Genomic DNA, 19,067 nt, shown 5'->3' with positions numbered 1-19,067 from the left:
CCTTTACTTCGGTTTCCATAGACAAAAAACTCTACACCTACTCCAACGGTTAAAAATTAAATACATGTGACGAGCTCGATTAAATATATGTGATGAGTTCAAATATGGCTCGAATTATAGAAGTTTTATTATGAGCTATAAGTACGGATATGGTTTGACCCGAATCATATTAGCCATCCTGGGAAGTGGGAACCTCTTACAAATCGTAAAATAAAACTTGAAAATTTGGTAAAAACCAGTTACCTTTAATTAACTCATAATCTCATGAATATTGTTAGGATTATGAGATGTTTTGGTCTTATTTCTGGTCTACAAATGAATGTGAAAAAATCATTATTATTTGGACTTGGAATCAATCAGATGGAGGTGGAGCATGTCGCTAATCAGATGGGTATAAAACAAGGTACATTCCCTCCCTCTTACTTGGGTTTCCCTCTTGGCGTGAACATGGGAATCTGCTGTTATTGGCAACAAGTTATTGATATCTTTCAAAAACGTCTTTCTAAATGGAAGGTAAAAACTATATTAATTGGCGGCAGATTAACTTTGGTGCAATCAGTTTTATCAAGTCCCCCTTTATATATTTTTTCTCATTGTTTAAAGCCCCTAACAAAATAATAGACCAATTGGAACGAACTCGAAGGTGGTTTTTTTGGGCAGGCAAAGGCGACATAAACTCCATTAGTTGGATCGCTTGGAATGATGTTGTGGCACCAAAAATGTTAGGTGGTCTTGGATTGGGATCTTTGAAAGGTGCTAATGCTGCATTACTATTGAAATGGTGGCGGCGTTATAAACATGAGCCGAATAGACTTTGGAGGCGTGTGTGGTCGCTTTACATGGAAGTGGATCTTGATATACTAGTCAACAAGAAACAGGGGGGTTATGGAAATCAATTTTCAAAGCTAAATTAGTGTTTTCCATAAGAGATGTGGACTTACAGCCACACATAAATGCAAATGAGTTCATAATTTCATATTTGAAGATAAAGTTCGACTCGGCTATTGTTCACAATTCACATCCCAACTATCATTGGAACAATTGGGTTCCAAAGAAGGTGAGTATAATAAATTGGAGAGCAAATCGAGACAGACTTCCGACTCTAATTCAACTCAATAAAAGGAGGATTACAATGAGGTCTTTATCTTGTGTTAGGTGTAATCTTGCCGATAAATCTCTTGATCATATTCTCATGACATGTCCCTTTTCCATGGAGGTTTGGGATTTAATTGGATCTTGGTGTAAGGTAAACCCTTTTTATGCTTTTCATGTCCATGACTTATACACCTTTCATTATTCTCGAGCTGGGGATAAAAATTAGAAGAAAATGCTCAATGCTATTATTTTTATTGCTATTTGGAGCCTCTGGAAATTGAGGAATGATGCGGTGCATAATATGGTATTTTCTACCGCTCATATGATCTTTGAAGAGATTAGATCCATGACGTTTTTATGGATTCCGAATAGAGCTAAAAAATGGAGTTAAATTGGAATAATTGGTGTAGTAAGCCATGTATTTCTTAATTGGTTTTACGTTTATTCTCTTGTTTGTTTATGTCCTTATCTTTATGCGGTTTGAGTTATTAATAATATTTCACTTTTGCCTTAAAAAAAAAAAGTTACCTTTAATTAACAAACTTAAAATAAACTCACTCTTCGAAAAGAGAGGCGGCAAGACAAGTGAGAAAAAAAAAAAAAAAAGAAACAGCGAAGGGAAGGCTTATTTAGGGTTTATATCATATTCCATTCCACCGCCTGCCTGCCTGCCTGCACTTTCATTCATTCAATTCATCAAAAACATTAAAAATGGGTGATACTTATAATAATAATAATAATAATATTAAAGCAACAACTACAAAGAAGAATAAGAAAAAGCCCAGAATCCGAAAATCAAACCACCCAAAATCCCAACAAGAATCACCTCATAATAATCCAATTATTCATGTTGTTAGCAGTGATGATGAAGCTAATGATGATTTAAGTTTGAAGATTGTACAAAAATCAATCCTAAGAACTTGTAGTAGTAAATCTTCTGCTGCTAATGCCCCTCCTTTATCAGCATCACAACCTCCTTCTAAACAAGTCAAGAAGAAAAAAGTCAAAAAGAAGAAAACTAACACCCTTACTCCAATTTCAACTAAACAAGATGCTGCTGCTGCTGATTCTCTTTTGGTATATATATAAAGCTTCTTTCTTTCTGGGTTTCTAATTATTTTAATTCTCTTTTGGTGTATATATATATATATGTTTATGTTTATGTATATGTTTATTTTCTTTTGTTTTTCTTTTGTCTGCTTATACATTTTAATGGTGTAACTTAATGTTTCTTTTTTCCATTTTAGATAATTCAAATCAGGGTATTGTTTGATTAATTGCCAAAATACGGAAAGTCGATGAATTTGATGTTTTCTTGACACTACCTTTAAGATGTAAATAGGGTGTTTGGGAGTGTGTATTTATAAGTGTGAGTGTGTAGATAATTGCCTTTTATGAAATATTTTCAAGTGTTTGGCTATTAGGTTTGTTTTAGCTTCTATTTGTTAGGGGAAGAATATAAGACATGCGAGTATCGACTTTCGTGACAAGGCATTAGCTAAGCTGCCTTATGTTGAACGAAAACCACACAACTCAAATGTTATGCTTTTTTTTTTTAAATAAGCTATCCGAAAAACAATTGATTGATTTAGTAAGAAAATAACCTGCTACATTAAAGATGTTATGACTTTATAGCCTTTTTCTTCTTATCGTGTTAGGTTAAAGACGGGGAGACAAAAGAGGAGGTTGATGCACCGAAAGAGACGGATATGACAGTGGAGACAAAAGAGGAGGTTGATGCACCGAAAGAGACAGATATGACAGTGGAGGTGGATCCATCGGACAAATCTGATAATATTGTTCTGCGACAGCTTCTTGTGAGTAGAATCAAATATGCTAACAAAAAATCAAAATTTGTTGCAATTGTATAAATGAATGTCATATCTGATGTCTGTTAACAAGTTACTTATCTTCAGAGAGGACCTAGGTATTTTGATCCTCCTGATAACAGCTGGGGAAATTGCTATAATTGTGGTGAAGGTGGTCATGCAGCTGCAAATTGTACATCAGCTAAGCGAAAGAAGCCTTGTTTTGTTTGCGGGAGTTTGGAGCACAACGTGAAGGAGTGCACCAAGGTTAGGATGCTTTAATATCTTTTCATCTGGTTCTTTGTTTATTTAATGTCATCTGTGTACAAATATTATTTTACACTGTAGGTCTGTAGTAACAAATGACTCTCTTGGGGCTTGTTAGTTATAGGCGATTAACAATGTAAATGAATTTGTATATAAGGTACCTCAGTGTGTATACATGTTACTGGATCAAATATCTGGCAGACTGTAACTTTGTGAAGTCTAGCATGCTCAGCAGCCTTTGTGGCTCATTATTTTTGCTCAAAAATTCGATTTTTATTCAGCCTAACCTGCATGTTGATGCCTTAGATCTATATGACAGACTGAACAATTGAAAAGCATCCTGCGCAGCAGCCGAGCTAGTTACTTTTTTTAGGCCGTGTTTGGTTCACAGATTTTGATAGAATCTGATGGAATTGGAATTGAATTTCATTTCTTTGTGTGTTTGGTTGTTGTTCAAAAATAGAGGAATGTCATTCTGTTGGAATGTAAACTTCCCACATTTGATGGAATCTCCATTCCTTAGGGGTGGGTGAAGGAATTGTCCGTCACTTGAATCTTCAAAAAATACAAAACATTCCGTCAAATTTCATTTCTTCAAATTTCAATCCTTTGACAGATTCCATTCTGTCCAAAAACATTCTATGAACCAAACGCGCCCTCAAACTTTTACTCAAGATCTGGAATCACTTTGCGCTTTAGTTTATTTTGCATTAACTGAGAATATTTTAGTCTGACTATATACTACATACACCTCAACAAAAAGTTTTGTGGAACATATAGAGCACTTTAAACAATGCTCTTACTAGATGCGACATAAGGAACATATTATATAGGGTGTATTGGGTTTGAGACTAAGTGTGTTCAGGTATGCAAACAATAGATGTAGTAAGGACTTCTGTGCCTCCTCTTTAAGGATTTGGGTTATCTGATACCATAGTCCTTCCCAACAACAAACCAAATGCCACCTTATTTCTATGGGTGGTTCCTATATGTTTTTTTTTTTTCAGTAGATTTTACTAAAATTCTATACAATCTTCCATCTTTGGCAGGGGAAAGACTGCTTCATCTGCAAGAAGACTGGACATCGTGCTAAGGATTGCCCAGAGAAATCCAATTGGAGATCTCAAAATGCTAAAATATGTTTGAAATGTGGTAATTCAGGGCATGAAATGTTCTCATGCAAGAACGAGTATTCTCCGGATGACCTCAAGGTTTGTATAGTCTCATAATATGTTTGGCTTTTCATCCATCTACATTGTGTTTCTGTAAATTTCATTTTAGTTAACTTGATGAATGTTTCTTTATACTTTAAAGTATAAACATAGATGTTTTCCTAAGATAGAGCAACTTTTGACACTTATATGGCCTTTATCAGGAAATACAATGTTATGTATGCAAGTGCTTTGGCCATCTTTGTTGCATAGACTATGGTGATGAAGGTCCACGAGAAGTTTCCTGTTACAGATGTGGTCAGTTGGGCCATTTTGGTTGGGTATGTTCTCAAGACCCTTGGTAATCTTATGTATTCCAAGTATCTGCTTATTCATTTTTAGATATACGCGTTAAGGTTTACATATTATATTATGTCCAGAGATGTGATACCATGATGCATCATATACATATAGGCATGCATTGTTATTTTTCATAGTGATGTATGACCTTATGTTTAATTATAGCCAAATAAACCATTCATTGATCAATAGTTGGGCCAAAAACATTAGAAAGTACAATTCAGAGTCTTGTTTGCAAATTAGTTGCTCATGATTGAATTTTAGGGCTTCAACTTTCAGTGACTAAAACAAAGTTAAGCACCAGTTTAATCTATATATAGTTTTGAAAATGGAAAAGAGAATGACTCCTATTATTTATCTAAACAATGTAAAAGAATTAACAAGGTGCATGGTGGCATAAGAGTCTTAGTTGGATGTGCTCAAATCCTAGTTATTTATTACACAGTTATTGTTGGCCTTGTTTCTCTTTTACTTTTTTTTAGACTGACATTGTTTTTTTTTACTTAATAGATTTAATAATTAAGAGCTTGATATATTCAGTCAAATTTCATGTTTTTTTTTAACTTAATAAACAAAAATAACCGTCAATTACCTAGTTTCTACTTAATACATACATTCAGTCACTTAATATGCTCAGCACTTAATGGTTTAAAAAAGAAACGGGCAGTATAGATATTGGTAAGATTGTTTAGTCAATTTGTTTATGAAGCGCTTTTACAATTTACATGCTTTATTTAGTCTTTCATGTGATTTTTTTTTCTAGGAATGTGCAAGCCTGTATGCAGAAACAAGCCAAGCAACCAACACCGAGACACCTAGCTCATGCTACAGGTGTGGTGAGGGAGGCCATATAGCACGTAAATGCACTAGTTCTGCTAAGGTAACTGGACTTCAACTGGTTGTAGTAGTGTGTCAAAATGGGTAGATTTATGAGTAGGTTGTAACAGGCCTGGCTGGGTTGATTTAAAACAGGTTTTCCAAATATATTATAAATAACTCGTCTTAAAGATAATCTACAAATATTCTGTTCTTTGATCTTTTTTATCTCATTTTATCATCCAGTTTTTTTACGTTTATTATCCTTACATGACCCATTGAAGATAATAAAAGAACATAATCTTTGTCGACCCATATGTAGGAAAGTGGGTTGGGGTTGTCACGTCCTCTGTTTCGTGTCATTGCAACAGTTTTTAACTTGACCAAACTTTCCATATATATTGTTTTACTCATTTGACCATCAAATATAACATAACTCCCTCAAATTGGCCTACTCTGCTATTTCTAATCCTTGCAACGATCTTTAAGAGGGTTGTTTCTTTAATTTATCAGAAGGAAAAGAGGAAAAGAGAAGACCCGAGCCCTGGGAAGAAGAATACATATGGAAATCATATAGGAGTGAGGTCCGTGCCTCCTGATTTTGGTAAAACTCGTAAAAGGAATAAACCACTATATGGACAAGCAAGTCCGTCTCAACCAAAACCAAGGGGTAGAGGTGGTTGGATAACTGAAGATCCTGGTGACTATAGTAACAACCATGATTGGGGATCTCCTAAAACGCCATCGAGGTATAGATCTAATGATAGATTCCATGGCGATAATGGTTATAGATCTAATGATAGATACCATGGTGGTAGTGATTATAGATTTAATGATGGATTTCATGGTGGTAATGGTTATAGATCTAATGATGGATTTCATGGTGGCAATGGTTATAAATCTAATGATGGAGTTCATGTTGGTAATGCTTACAAACCTTATGATAGATACCATGGTGGTATTAGTTATAATTCCGGCTACCATAGCAATGGGAGAAGGTTTGACTATGATTATGTAGTAGGTTCTAGTGGATACCAACAACCGTTTTCAGCATCCAGATATGGAAACTCAAGTAGTTACGTAAAAAGAGAGAATGGTAGGTAGGACTAGTTATGTACGTACACCTTTGCAAATCAAGTGAGCATCTGTTGGTGTACTTTTAGCAACAATGTTGTGTTAGTTTTTAGTTTACATTGATAGAATTTTTGCAGGTATTCTTTTAGATACTAAAAAAGTGCAAAATCCTTATATTTTATTTGTAGTTCTGGGAAAGATCCAATCATATGGAAGCCCCTTACCGTATGCACAATCCTGGAGGGTTCTAATCAGCTTTAGATGACTTCCTTCTCATGACTTCATGTTATCAAATGCTCGTATTTTACCTTTAATTTTATCGCGGCAGAAAAATGTTGAACTTTGTTATTGTCAAAGTGAGCGGTAAAACTTACCTGTACAACATATATATGAAGGGAGCTGATTCTTACACATCATTTTGATTTTTACACAGAATTTGAACATGAAATTACCGTACCACCTTCAATTTTGTTTACTTAATGTTTTTCATGTAGTACTGACAGACAACATGTTTTCTTTTTGGTTTCTCCGATCTCTCACCATAGCCTTTTACGTATTTACTATTTAAAGATTTATAATATATATATATATATATATATTGCATCTTAGGAGGTGCCTGATGTAGTTCGGTCCCCCTCCTTGGTGCTTCAGTCATTCAAGGACGAGTGAACACCATTGGGTTTGACTTGTTTTTGGACTTGTCCTTGTGTCACTAGTTTCAATAGGGATGAGTTGTAAAAATTTGTGGGTGTAAAATTAAATAAGTGATGGGTCTAAGATTAGTTTTTAGTATTTAGTTGGTTTGAGAGGATTAGTCTTTGGATAGTGTTTTGCTAGTATAACGTTGGATAGATAGAGAAAGAAAAGATAGGATAAAAATTATTTTTCTCATTCTTGAGTTTTTCTTACATAAGAAAAGAAAAGGAATGGTAAGGAATGGTAAGAAAACTTAAGAGGTTTTTTATTTCAAAATTTTTCAGGTTTGGATGAAAAAGTTTACTAAGTATAAAAGTACTGATCTAACCCTTCATTTTATTATTGCTGCTGCAACTGTTGTGAGTTTGATAAAGATCGGCCTGTCTTTATGGGCAACAGTTGAAATCAAAGTGGACTGCAGGAGAAGAGGAGAAGATGGTGGGGTTTTTTAATGTGTTCAAAAAAATTAATAACAAGATAGTTTATATATACCACTAAATAATTAATGTTAATTGAACAAGTAAAAATGATTGTTCAAAATCAATATATGGATCGGTCGGTGTTAACTTTTTATAAATATGTATAATTTAATGTTCGAAAAAAAATATGTATGATTTTTAATTATATATTTATAATAATAAAACTAAAAAAAGGAGGTTAGGTACTTTACATTCTAATTTCCCTCCTTTAGTCTAATACCCTCTCCTTATTAATCTTTTATTATTTTAATATTTATTTAATAAATGGCGGATTTTTAATAAAAAATCTTATAATAAATAAAACCTACGATCGACTATTAAAAATGTTTTTTTACTTATATAGTTTGTTCATATTTAATTATTATTATTATTATTATTATTATTATTATTATTATTATTATTATTTAACATTGAATTCTTAGGTTATTGTTATTATTATCTCTTTTAATTTAGTTTATCTTATGGATATTAAGTCAACACATGTCAAGTACCATCTACGACTCCGTGATGTGCATGTATGGACTGTTTTGGAGTGGAACAACCCGTTAAAAATCAAAACGTTCGAGATGGTCTTTGTTGATGAATTGGTATGTATTTTTTAAATTATATACTATACACTTTTTGTTGAACGTTTTGTTTATTTTTTTATTGAGTTTAACTCTAAATCGTTTAGTCAAAAATTGTTGTTTGTGTTTATAATAAGTTTAGATATAACAAATTGTAAATTTTTATTTAACTAAAATTGAAAAAAAAAGGTAGACTGGAATTAATATTTATATGGAGTTAATTTTCATATGTTTCTTCTTTAGCTTTCGTATTGATTAAGTTGTGATATTGGTCATATTAATGGTGGCTGGAATCATATCGTTACGGTGTAAATTTTTAAATCGTCTATATTTGATGGAAACAAAAAAAAAATTAGTGTTTGCTCGCTAGCTTTTCGTTGCATAAGAAAAACATTCTTGAATTACCTTTGACTAAAAGAACATCAAAAGTTGTCATCAAGAATCAATTTAACAAGAATATATATAGAGATTTATGAAACAGAAACTTACCTTTCCCCGAAAGATTAATTTATTATGCATTAATTCTTTAATTTTTTCCCTTATTTGAATCGTTTTATGTTTTATTTTCAAGTATTTTAATTTAATTCAATATCTATTTAATATACTTGAACTCCAATTTTTTAGCATTGATTAAAATATTTTGAGATTACCCGTCCATTAGACGGGCCTGAACACTAGTGTGTGTATATATATATATGGATGAAAATATAAGGCTGTTAGGTACCTAAGCTTAGATATCGGATACTCACATATTAATTTTTTAAACCATCAAAATCATGGGGACCCAGACATTTATTCATTAAACAATAAATAATAAAATATTAGGATGTGAGGAGTTCCATACCTAAAATTAGGTGTCAGACAACCTTATATTCCCTTTTCCCATATATATATATATATATATAAGGAGGGTTTTATTGTAAAATTATATATCTTTACCTTTTCTTTTCCTATCCATATTATTTAGGGATTATGTCATCAAAGTATAAGAAAGGTATATACAAAAATGACCCTCATCTTCACCCACTTTTTTTATCCCCCTCTCTCTAAAACGTAGGGTTTAGAGTCAGCAATGTGGATCAACTCAAATAAAAAAAATGGGGATCCCGGTTCCTGATCCGAGTCAACTCAGTGCATCAACCACCCGATTTCGATGAGTTTGAAGAGCAAGCTTCATTGATGACGACGTGGACACTATTATGGATTGTATCACTTGAGCAAACCTTGATAAAAAATCAGATACTATCAAATCTAAAATCCAAACACTCGAATCTGTAAGCAACGCGTCTCTAGACGTCCTCCAACACCGCGAATCCACCATCGAGAAGTCCGTTTCTCTCGCAATGTGAAAAGTGGAAGACGCGTTACAAGCTGCTACCGTTATAGAAGCCGTCGCCACTTAAAAAGTCAGTAAAGACGGCGGCTGTAATGATGATAAGAATGAGGAAGATGAAGAAGAACTGAAAAGGCTGTGTGTGAAATTGGATTGGGTTGGACATTAAGGGTTTATATGTGGAAAGAAGAAGGAAATGGATGTAATGAAGGTGAAAGTGCCAACGGCGTTGAGCGAATGTGTGGATCCTGCAATGTTTGTATCAGAGGCGATATCAGAGGTTTTTTCGGTGGATAAGAGGGAAGTGAAGAATGGGAATGATTTGGGATGGGCTTGCATTTTGATGCTTGAAAGTTTGGTGTCGCTGATGGTGGATCCGGTCGGGTAATCGAGGGTGTTTGTGACACCGAAAGTGTGTGTTTATATGTGTATATATGTATTAATATAAGGTAAAATGAATATATAAATAACTAATATATTTAGTCAATGCCACGTCAGAGTTTTTAAAACAAAAATGCAATTGATAACGGGCTAAGTTTGAAATTGGTAATCGCTTACATGCTTTTGACCTAAGTAATAAGTTTCTTACTACTTTCTTACATGACATAGACGAATGTATATTAGACAACATAACATAAACAAAATGGAATAGTTTTTTACACCTTAATGCCATAATCCCTTTTATTTAACTCATGAATGCCTTTTGTAAATAAATATTTATTGTTTTTCTTTTTTTATCTACTTTTTTTTCTTCTTTTCTTATATATTAAACTCGGGAATACAGTGTTAGGGCCTAATCTTTAGTATAAGTTTGCCCCTTAAATGATCAACATGATAGAAAATAGATATAACAATATGATATGACCTTTTCCTTTTTTCTATAATCAACACAAATTCATCAAGACACCACATCGAATTTTTATAGTTTTTCGACAATACAAAGACGGAAGCCTTGGATTTTGCGGTTACATTTTCGGGTTTCGGGTCTTGGGGATTGTTGGTATTTATGAATGTTTTGATACCTATGATTACCAAGGGGAGATGATATGTGGAAGTGTCTTAACTTTTAAAGCTTATGAAAACATCAAATTTGGTGTTGTGATGGTAATGATGTGTGGAACGGATTGTATTAGAGGATGATAAAAAAGAAACCGCCATGAGATTTTCAAATTTTCAAAGGATTATGGATATTTAATTGGGATTAATCACGGGAAGACCAACGTACTTTCCCATTTGTACACAGTTGCCCATTATACTTTTTTATTGATGAGGTTTACCCACATATTTTTTTTTATACACGGTTGACCAATATTACCGACTATCACAGGTAAACCGGTCAACTTTGGGTCAACCGTGTACAAAAAAAAGTATGTGGGTAAACCTTATCAATAAAAATAGTATAATGGGCAACCATGTGCAAATGGGAAAGTACGCCGGTCTTCTCGTGATTAATCCAATTTTAATCAACGTTCGTAAACATGTACTTTTTAATCAACACAACTATATATTATATTGTCAATTGTTTCCTTACATTCTATCTTCATAATTATGTCCATATTATAATTATACTCTTACACACAACTCAACATTGTTCTAATATAGATCATTTTTAAACCACACGTTAAAAATGAAAATAATATAATTCATCTCGGACGTACAACGCAAGGGTCTTTAAGACCTCGTTACAAAGAAAAAACAAGTTTGAGGTCGGGCACCAACATTCATTATTATTGGGTTACAATGATATGCAACATCCACAACGTCAAAATGTTCAAAAATTTGGAATTTTGGGTTTCGTATGAAATATTTGGTTGTTATTCCTTTTTAGTAAGAAAGTTTCGCATGTATTAAGTATGCAGGGTCATCCATAAGATATTTTTTTTTAGCCATACATTACTACTTATTATTTTTGATTAATCACGAAAAGACCAACGTACTTTTCCATTTGTACACGGTTGCCCATCATACTTTTTTATTGATGAGGTTTACCCACATACTTTTTTTTTTTTTGTAAACGGTTGACCCAAAGTTGACCGGTTTACCTGTGATAGTCGGTAATATTGGTCAACCGTGTACAAAAAAGAAAAGTATGTGGGTAACCTCATCAATAAAAAAGTATAATGGACAACCGTGTACAAATGAGAAAGTACGTTGGTGTTCCCGTGATTAATCCCAATTTAATTTAGGGGTGGGTGGGGTGTTATCTTACAATTAATTACGGATGAGTGAATACTAAACAACAATCACAGAGATAACTGATGGGGGAGATGTGCGTCAGGGGAGGAATTGGGTGTGTATGAAATTGAGTCAAACATAGAAAGGAATAAAGACGTGGGGGTATACTTGTAATTTTACTTTATATTTCCTCGAATGAATAGACATTTTATGTGAAAAAATCACCATCTATATTTGAAAGGCAATATTATCTATATCTATATATAATTAAAAGTTGTATCATGGTAGTGGAAAAATTAACGCAATCTTGACGCTTTATTGATATGTATTTAATAGGGTTTATTAGGGTACTTAATAAGGTTAATGACTTAATAGGATTATTAGGGTATTGAATGCTTATCTATTTATTTAATATATATATATATATATAGTTTAGTGTAGGTGTATATTGGTATTGATAATTTGGTACCCCAAATTAAATATCTAAATAATATAAATTAGAAGTATTAATATGGGCTAAGTATATATATATATGTATGTATATATATAGATAGCTTAAGTCGTAAAATAAAAAATGACACTAATGGATTAAGAGAATGATATAATACTAATTAAATGGTTTGTTATAACGCGTATGCTAATTAAAACGATATCACTAACATCCTTATTTTTGATAATTAAATTATTAGTGTCATAGAACAAGAAATTTAAAAACTAACGTGAATCTGTATAACGTTGGTTAAGAAAGATATTAAACAACATGTAAGTAATTTAGAATCATTGACTTTAAAAACAAATGAAGTAATGTCAAACAAATATGGAATGAATTGAATCAAAAGTTACTAAGGAATATGTATGTATGAATCAATAACTGTTAAGATAATAATAATTATTATTAGTGAAAGAAGGAATTCAAATCGATTGGGTGTAGGTTACGACTACATGTATTCCAAATTTATGAAGCCAAATAAATATACTTTGTAACTACAATCATAAGTTCTATATAAATATTAAATCTTCTTTTAGTTTTTCTCATCTTGCACGGCTTGCGGCGGTAGACAAATTGAGCACAAAAGCAATTTGTGTTAATTAAGTGAAAGTAAATATTTGATCAAATTTGGAGAAACTTGGTCATATAAATCAAAGAGACGATCAAATTAGATAAAATCAAATTAGATAAAATTAAATCAAAGAGACGATCTATTTTATTGGGTCAGATTTTGTTCCCTTTTATACATCCATCAAACCCAACCTTAAGATATGTATATATATACTAGCCTTGTACCCGCGCGATGCAGCGGGACATTGGAAAAAACGTTGGTTAAGTAGCGGTACCGTGTTATTATGTGAATTTATGATTTAACTAAAGTGTTTCTTAGTCCGGCTGAAAGTACAAACCGTCGTCGTTGTTTTAGAGTGAACGTTTTTTTTATGTTGATTGATTATTAAATTCAGTAACGTATGTGTGTTATTTTGGTATACTATGTGAGCAACTTCAGGGAAGGGAAGGACACGCGTAAGATTTTTTTTTAAGGGTAGTTTTGAAATTTCAGGGATGAAGTGTTTGATGGTAGTATAAATTAAAAGGGTAAATTAGAGATTTTAAAGGTAGAGTGTTAAATTTTTAGAGGGTAGTTTGTTTATATAGATAGTATAAAAATACACATCGATCATAAGTTTTCAGCATATCTTCACCATTCGAAACAGAAACTACACCATCGTACGTCCCACTCTTCCGCTGACCGCAAATCCTTGATATATTGATCAGAAAGTTAGAAACGAGAGTCTATGTTTAGATCGTGGGTCAGAAAGTTCGTAGCTATATCTGCTTCGGGTTAAGCTATTACCCTTGAATTGTTTCTTGTTCGTTTCGAGATCTATTCGAGTTCGTTTGCGAGGCCCATCTTTCATCCGTAGAGGTATATCGATATCAACTCATTTAAATATCTACCTTGTGTTTATATAATAGATATAAAAAGTATACTAATAATTTACGTACATATTTTTGGTAATCGATCTATAATATTGATTCAAGCTCGCGAAACAAAAAACAAAAGCTTCTCGGTGATGGCATAAAACAAAATTTCTTCTTTCGGTTTAAGTATAATAAGATACGAGACGTTATATAGAAATGGATCGAGAAAAACTTGATCAATAGCTAAAAGATTAATCATATTACTGTTAGTTTTGTATGTTGCAAAATAATGACAACCTTTGTAACGAGTTTTCCGCATACGTACGTACGAGGAAGAAAGCCAGTCAGCTATACGACAAACTTTATCATTTTAATATATGTTTTAAACATGTTATGGTTATTAACCATATTAAAGAAAATAAAACTTGTAAATCTAAATAACTAATTCTTATAGAAATTCTTAAAGTATTTTGATTTTAGTTAAAATTATGTTAATGTAGATTTTGTTTGCTAATCTTGGTGGAGTACACCGGCTTTTGAAAGTTTAGACCTTTATTAAGGTACCGATATTCTAAAGGTTATTAGGAGCTTTTCGGTCCAATCTTTTCTTTCAAGACTTTTATTTGTTATATATGTATATATTATTGTACGGATATTGTAGTTGGTCTTAGGATCCTTCCGGTAAAATCTTTTCTCTCAAAACTTTACTTGATTAAATGTGTATTTCTTTTTATAAAAGTTGCGTGTTATTTGAAAAATTAGTTGTTTGTTATCCTTTGTATAAATATTGTGATATCACTGACTTTTGATAACTAACGAGGTTGCCTTCAGAATTATTTATTTGGGAATCATAATATTTTATTCTTTATAGTTGTGTCAAAACCATCTATTGAAACCCGATTTGAGTATGGTCCCGAAAAGATGCGTTTGGTATATTACATTTGATGCGATTGTTTGTACACTAATATGTCCCTTCAATATTCGTTGGCCGAAATGATAATGAATCATATTAATTGGCCCCAAAAGATTAATATTTTGTGATTTATAATTGTAGTATGATAAATAATTCGTGTTTTAATGCGGAAGTAAGGTGATCAACAATGGTGGAAGTGTGTGTTCTTTAGAGAGAAAGGTGTGTGTGTGGAAAGCTTGATTGATTGATCAGGGAAAAGTGTTACAAGCTTACAAAATGTTAAGGCTTGAGGGGTATTTATACTCTAAGTATATTTACAAAAACTCCCCCTCAACCTTAGAATAACTACATAAAATACAAAGTTTTTAAATACAACTAAGCACTATTTTGTATTTCTAACATTGTCCCCCTTAGTGCTTGGTTGTATGCTTGGTTGTCCATCATCTCTTCCTTTGTTGTCTTCTTCTTTTGCTAGCTCGCCTTTGTTTGTTCTTTCTCTTCATGTATCTTTGAGCAGCATTTGATGTTGTAGGCTTGTCAATCTTTGAACTCCAGAAGGCTCTTTTCTTGTAACTACTCCATGTGTCTTTCCAATACTTCTTGGGAATGAAACCAGTTATCACCTTCAGGACGTTCATCTGGCAACCTGATGTTATCTTGGAAGTTCACATGTGGAATGTTATGAGGACCATGTTTATGACTAGGATTCCAAAGAACCTATGAACCTGTCTCAGTATGAATTATTCCTTCTTGAGCCTTGGGAGTTCTTGCAACAATGAGATCTCTTATTCTTTGACGCATTTCAAGAACAGCTTTGATACGTCTTATATGATCTCCTCTCTGAGACTTGATGTTATCATCTTCTTCATCATCAGAATCTTCATCTAATGAACTTAGAATGGATAGATAGTAATTCAAAGTACCATCAGAATACTTGGGAAAATCTGAGACATGAATGAAGATCTTTCTCTTTAGTCGATTAATGAAGACAAACCCATCCAAGTCTTCAATTGTATCTCCAATCTAAAAAGAATCTAGCACATAACCTCTGGCTCTTTGATTTGGTCTTGTAAGATTAATCCCGCTAGTTCTCCTTTCTAAGCCAATCTGAAAGTCATTAAATTCATAAAATCTGATCAAGGCTTGAATATGGCTTTTCAATGCTTCATATGCTTGGAGTTGATCTGGAGTCTTGATTATCAGGTAAGCATATCGATTGTAGAGGAAGAGAATGTCTGAGATCTTCATATGTTGAAATGATTCTTCTCGAACAACATAAATCTTGCCATCAGCACGGCGAACTTTGAATCTAACCAGCCTGAGATTGTTGTTTATAAGAGGAACAATCAACTCAATAACTTCAGTGATCGGTCTTTCAAATTGCTGATACCACCACGCTCTCACAGTGTTGTCTGCATTCATCAACTCCATATATGCATCTCTTTGACCTTGATGCCTGAACATAAAGAATGCTCTTAATCGGTTCAGGTTCATATTGAGTCTTTCATCTAGTGAGCAATAAATTTGAAAAGCTCTTTCTTCAAGGTATCTTGCTTTGCATACAATCTCTTCAGGTTTGGTACTCAAATCCAAAATCTGCTCATAGTTCTCAGCAATATAACCCTCATTGATCTGCCAAATTCTATTTCTTGAGACTCTTGGGTGTCTAACTCCATATGCAAGCTCACTGGGAGTCTCAAGATTATCAGTGTCTCTCAAATGATAGACAATTTCTTCAAAAATGTCTTTTCCATATTTTTCTTGCTGAGATTGTGGAGTGGCTTCACTTGTTGGAGCATTATCAGGATCATCAGAATCAGATGAATCAGATGAATCATTATTAGCATCTTCTGGTTGAAATGGATCAGGATCACTTGTCTCATCAGAACTTGACGTTGTGGAATAATAATGTGAAATGTTTCTGACAAGCGGGGGTAAGTCATCCGAATCTGATTCATGAACTTGAGATGATGAAGCTTGAGCTTGAGTTTGATCTTGATTGGTTTGATCTTGAATCACATCTTGAACAGTTTCTTCTTGACCAACTTGATCTTGAGTTTCATGACCCTCTCTGATATCTCTAATATTCTCCCCCTCGGGTTGATCATCAGGATCTTGATCATCCCGACTCCTGGAGATATCAGCCAGTCGACATTGTTGGTCAAGTTCTTGGATTCTTTTCTAAAGAGCTTCAACTTCAGCTCGATTCTCTTGTTGAGTACCTTGAAATGACATATATGCTAGAAGTGATTGAAAGATTGATCTTTTGTGAGAAGTGATATGTGGTTCTTCAGATCTCAACCGATGCATGAGTGCAACAATAAGAGTGTCGGTTGATAAACCACTGGTGGCAATTCTTTTTGGTGAACAATCACTTAAGTATTCGGCTGAATCGGATAATTTGGAAGGGGAAGAACTGGAAGAATGATGTGGTGAACTTGGATCGGGGAATGATTGAGTTATTGGTGTTGGTGTTGTTGTTGGTGGAACAGTTGGAATTATTGTTGTTTGAATTGTTGTTGATGGAATTGTTGTTGTTGTTTGAATGGTTGGAGTTCTTGGTGTTACTCGAGATGGTATTGAAGATGCTATTGGAGTACCAATGCGTGAAGTACCTCCAGTACGCAATCTTAGTGATGGTGAACTTGTTTCAGTGGCAGGAAGTTTACCGGTTATAATATTTCTTGATACAAGCAATTCACTCCTTTGCCCTTCTACAACTCCTTCAACAAATTGAGATAACAACCTTTGAGCTTCAAGAGGTAACGGAATAGCAGAATCTGGCACATCAGTAGTCTCAAGTGATTCTACTGAGTGACCCGAAGACATCATTACTGTCTCAGGATTTCCTGTTGTTTCAAGAGTATGAACAACAGTTGATGATTCGGCTTCACAACCAGAATCCTTAGGGAAATGAAGGTAAATAACACCGGAGTCACTTAGATTTACCGTTAAGCCTAAAGCACGAAGAGCTGAAGCAACAGATTGAGCTCGTAAGAACTCAGACTGTCGCACAACTGATCTAGCTACCAAGGCGCCTTCGTTCAAAGCTGGCGTGATGTTAGCAATGGAAGGACTTCCAAACAATCCTCGAGAGGGCATAATAGCCAATCTCTCTATGTTTGTTCCAGCAGCATCACGTAGATGTGCAAAAGGTATCACGATCGGTGTCCTAAGGGGGGGTACTAGACACACGTGCAGAAATGAAGTTCAAGAGAGGGGCAAGTGTCTCTTTTGATTCAACATTCACAGACTCTAAAGGAGAATGGAATGGAGTACGTGGATTTTGCCCATGCGAAAATGAGACGTCAGTCTGTTGAGAGACTTCTGAATGGCTTGCGAAGGTTTGAGCATGCGAGAGTTGGGAGCTCTCGGCTTCTACCCTACGGCGAACCCGGCGTTTAAAGATGTTTGAAACTACTTGGAGGCCAACGTTTTCTTTTTGCCTTTTACCTAGCCCTGACCTCTCAACCTCTCTAACATTTTCAACCCCTCCCTCATTTCCTCCTTGTCCCTCTGGGATGTCCATGACATCATCAGCAAACTTATTTTCATCATCAGAATCAGATTCATCAACACTTGAATCATTCACATCTTCTTGTTTTGTTGTTTGAAATCGATCATATTCAAAACGAGATCTCTTGAATGTTTTGCGAATATTAACAGGAATCGATTTCTTTCGACCTTGAAGATATGTTGGTGGAGGAGATCGAGGAAATGATGATGATCCATAACTGAATTCAGTCTTTCAAACTGTGCGAGTTCTTCTTGCATAGCCTTAACCCACTCTGGATCACGAAGAGCTTTAGAGAAAGTTTTGGGTTCGATGTTGCTGAGAGAAAGTGCAACAAGACACTCGTTTACTGAAGTACAAGTAGTTACTTCGGCTTGTGGATCTTCAATAATTTGATCAGTAGGATGATCTTTCAACATACGTGACCATTTGCGATCATGAGGAAGAGGATCTTGTTGTTGAATATCAACATCATCATCATTAAAACCTGAGTTATGTTGAGAGATGGAATTATGGCTTGGTAGAACTGCTTCCTCATAGGATGGATGATCAAAATCAAGTGGCACATACACATTTGGAGTGTTCAATGGATTTGTTGTTTGAGTAAAGCGGGTAGGTTGTTCTTGAACATTCACTTGAGAAGAATTATTAGGAGAGGATGGTGAAGAAGAATCATTAGAAGAGGATGAAGAACTACTACTAGAAGATGTAGCACCTTGCTCAGAAGAACTTGACGATGATTCACGATTGTTGTCAAGAACTGGATTATTGTTTGGAATTGGTTCAATGATGACTTGAGGTTCATTATCATGAATCGGTTTGGAATTGTAGAATTCTTCAAAAAGAATATCTAATTCATCACTTGTTGGAGTTGGAAACTTCTTGAATTTAGATGCTAAAGTAGA

The 19,067-nt window shown here is 34.0% G+C and overlaps 1 protein-coding gene across 1 annotated transcript; it reads left to right on the top strand.

The window, feature by feature from the left end:
- Positions 1-1,686: 1,686 nt before the first annotated feature.
- On the top strand, positions 1,687-6,982 carry LOC122603911 (zinc finger CCHC domain-containing protein 7-like). The gene is made up of 7 exons (XM_043776765.1): positions 1,687-2,172; positions 2,754-2,912; positions 3,012-3,170; positions 4,220-4,381; positions 4,546-4,662; positions 5,445-5,561; positions 6,011-6,982. Exons 1-7 carry the CDS (start codon positions 1,807-1,809, stop codon positions 6,599-6,601), a joined length of 1,671 nt encoding a protein of 556 aa, XP_043632700.1. The 5' UTR covers positions 1,687-1,806; the 3' UTR covers positions 6,602-6,982.
- Positions 6,983-19,067: the final 12,085 nt, after the last annotated feature.

The sequence above is a fragment of the Erigeron canadensis genome, chromosome 6, assembly GCF_010389155.1.
Source record: "Erigeron canadensis isolate Cc75 chromosome 6, C_canadensis_v1, whole genome shotgun sequence".
NCBI classification, from domain to species: domain Eukaryota; kingdom Viridiplantae; phylum Streptophyta; class Magnoliopsida; order Asterales; family Asteraceae; genus Erigeron; species Erigeron canadensis.
Note: the sequence above shows the minus strand (reverse complement) of the source record. Positions and strands in the feature narration are given on the sequence as shown.

Excerpts from the sequence above, each read along its gene's own strand:
- LOC122603911 (XM_043776765.1), top strand. The coding sequence starts at position 1,807 with ATGGGTGATACTTATAATAATAATAATAATAATATTAAAGCAACAACT. Across the intron at positions 4,663-5,444 it reads AGTTGGGCCATTTTGGTTGG|GAATGTGCAAGCCTGTATGC; the intron begins GTATGTTCTCAA and ends TTTTTTTTCTAG. Across the intron at positions 5,562-6,010 it reads AATGCACTAGTTCTGCTAAG|AAGGAAAAGAGGAAAAGAGA; the intron begins GTAACTGGACTT and ends TTAATTTATCAG.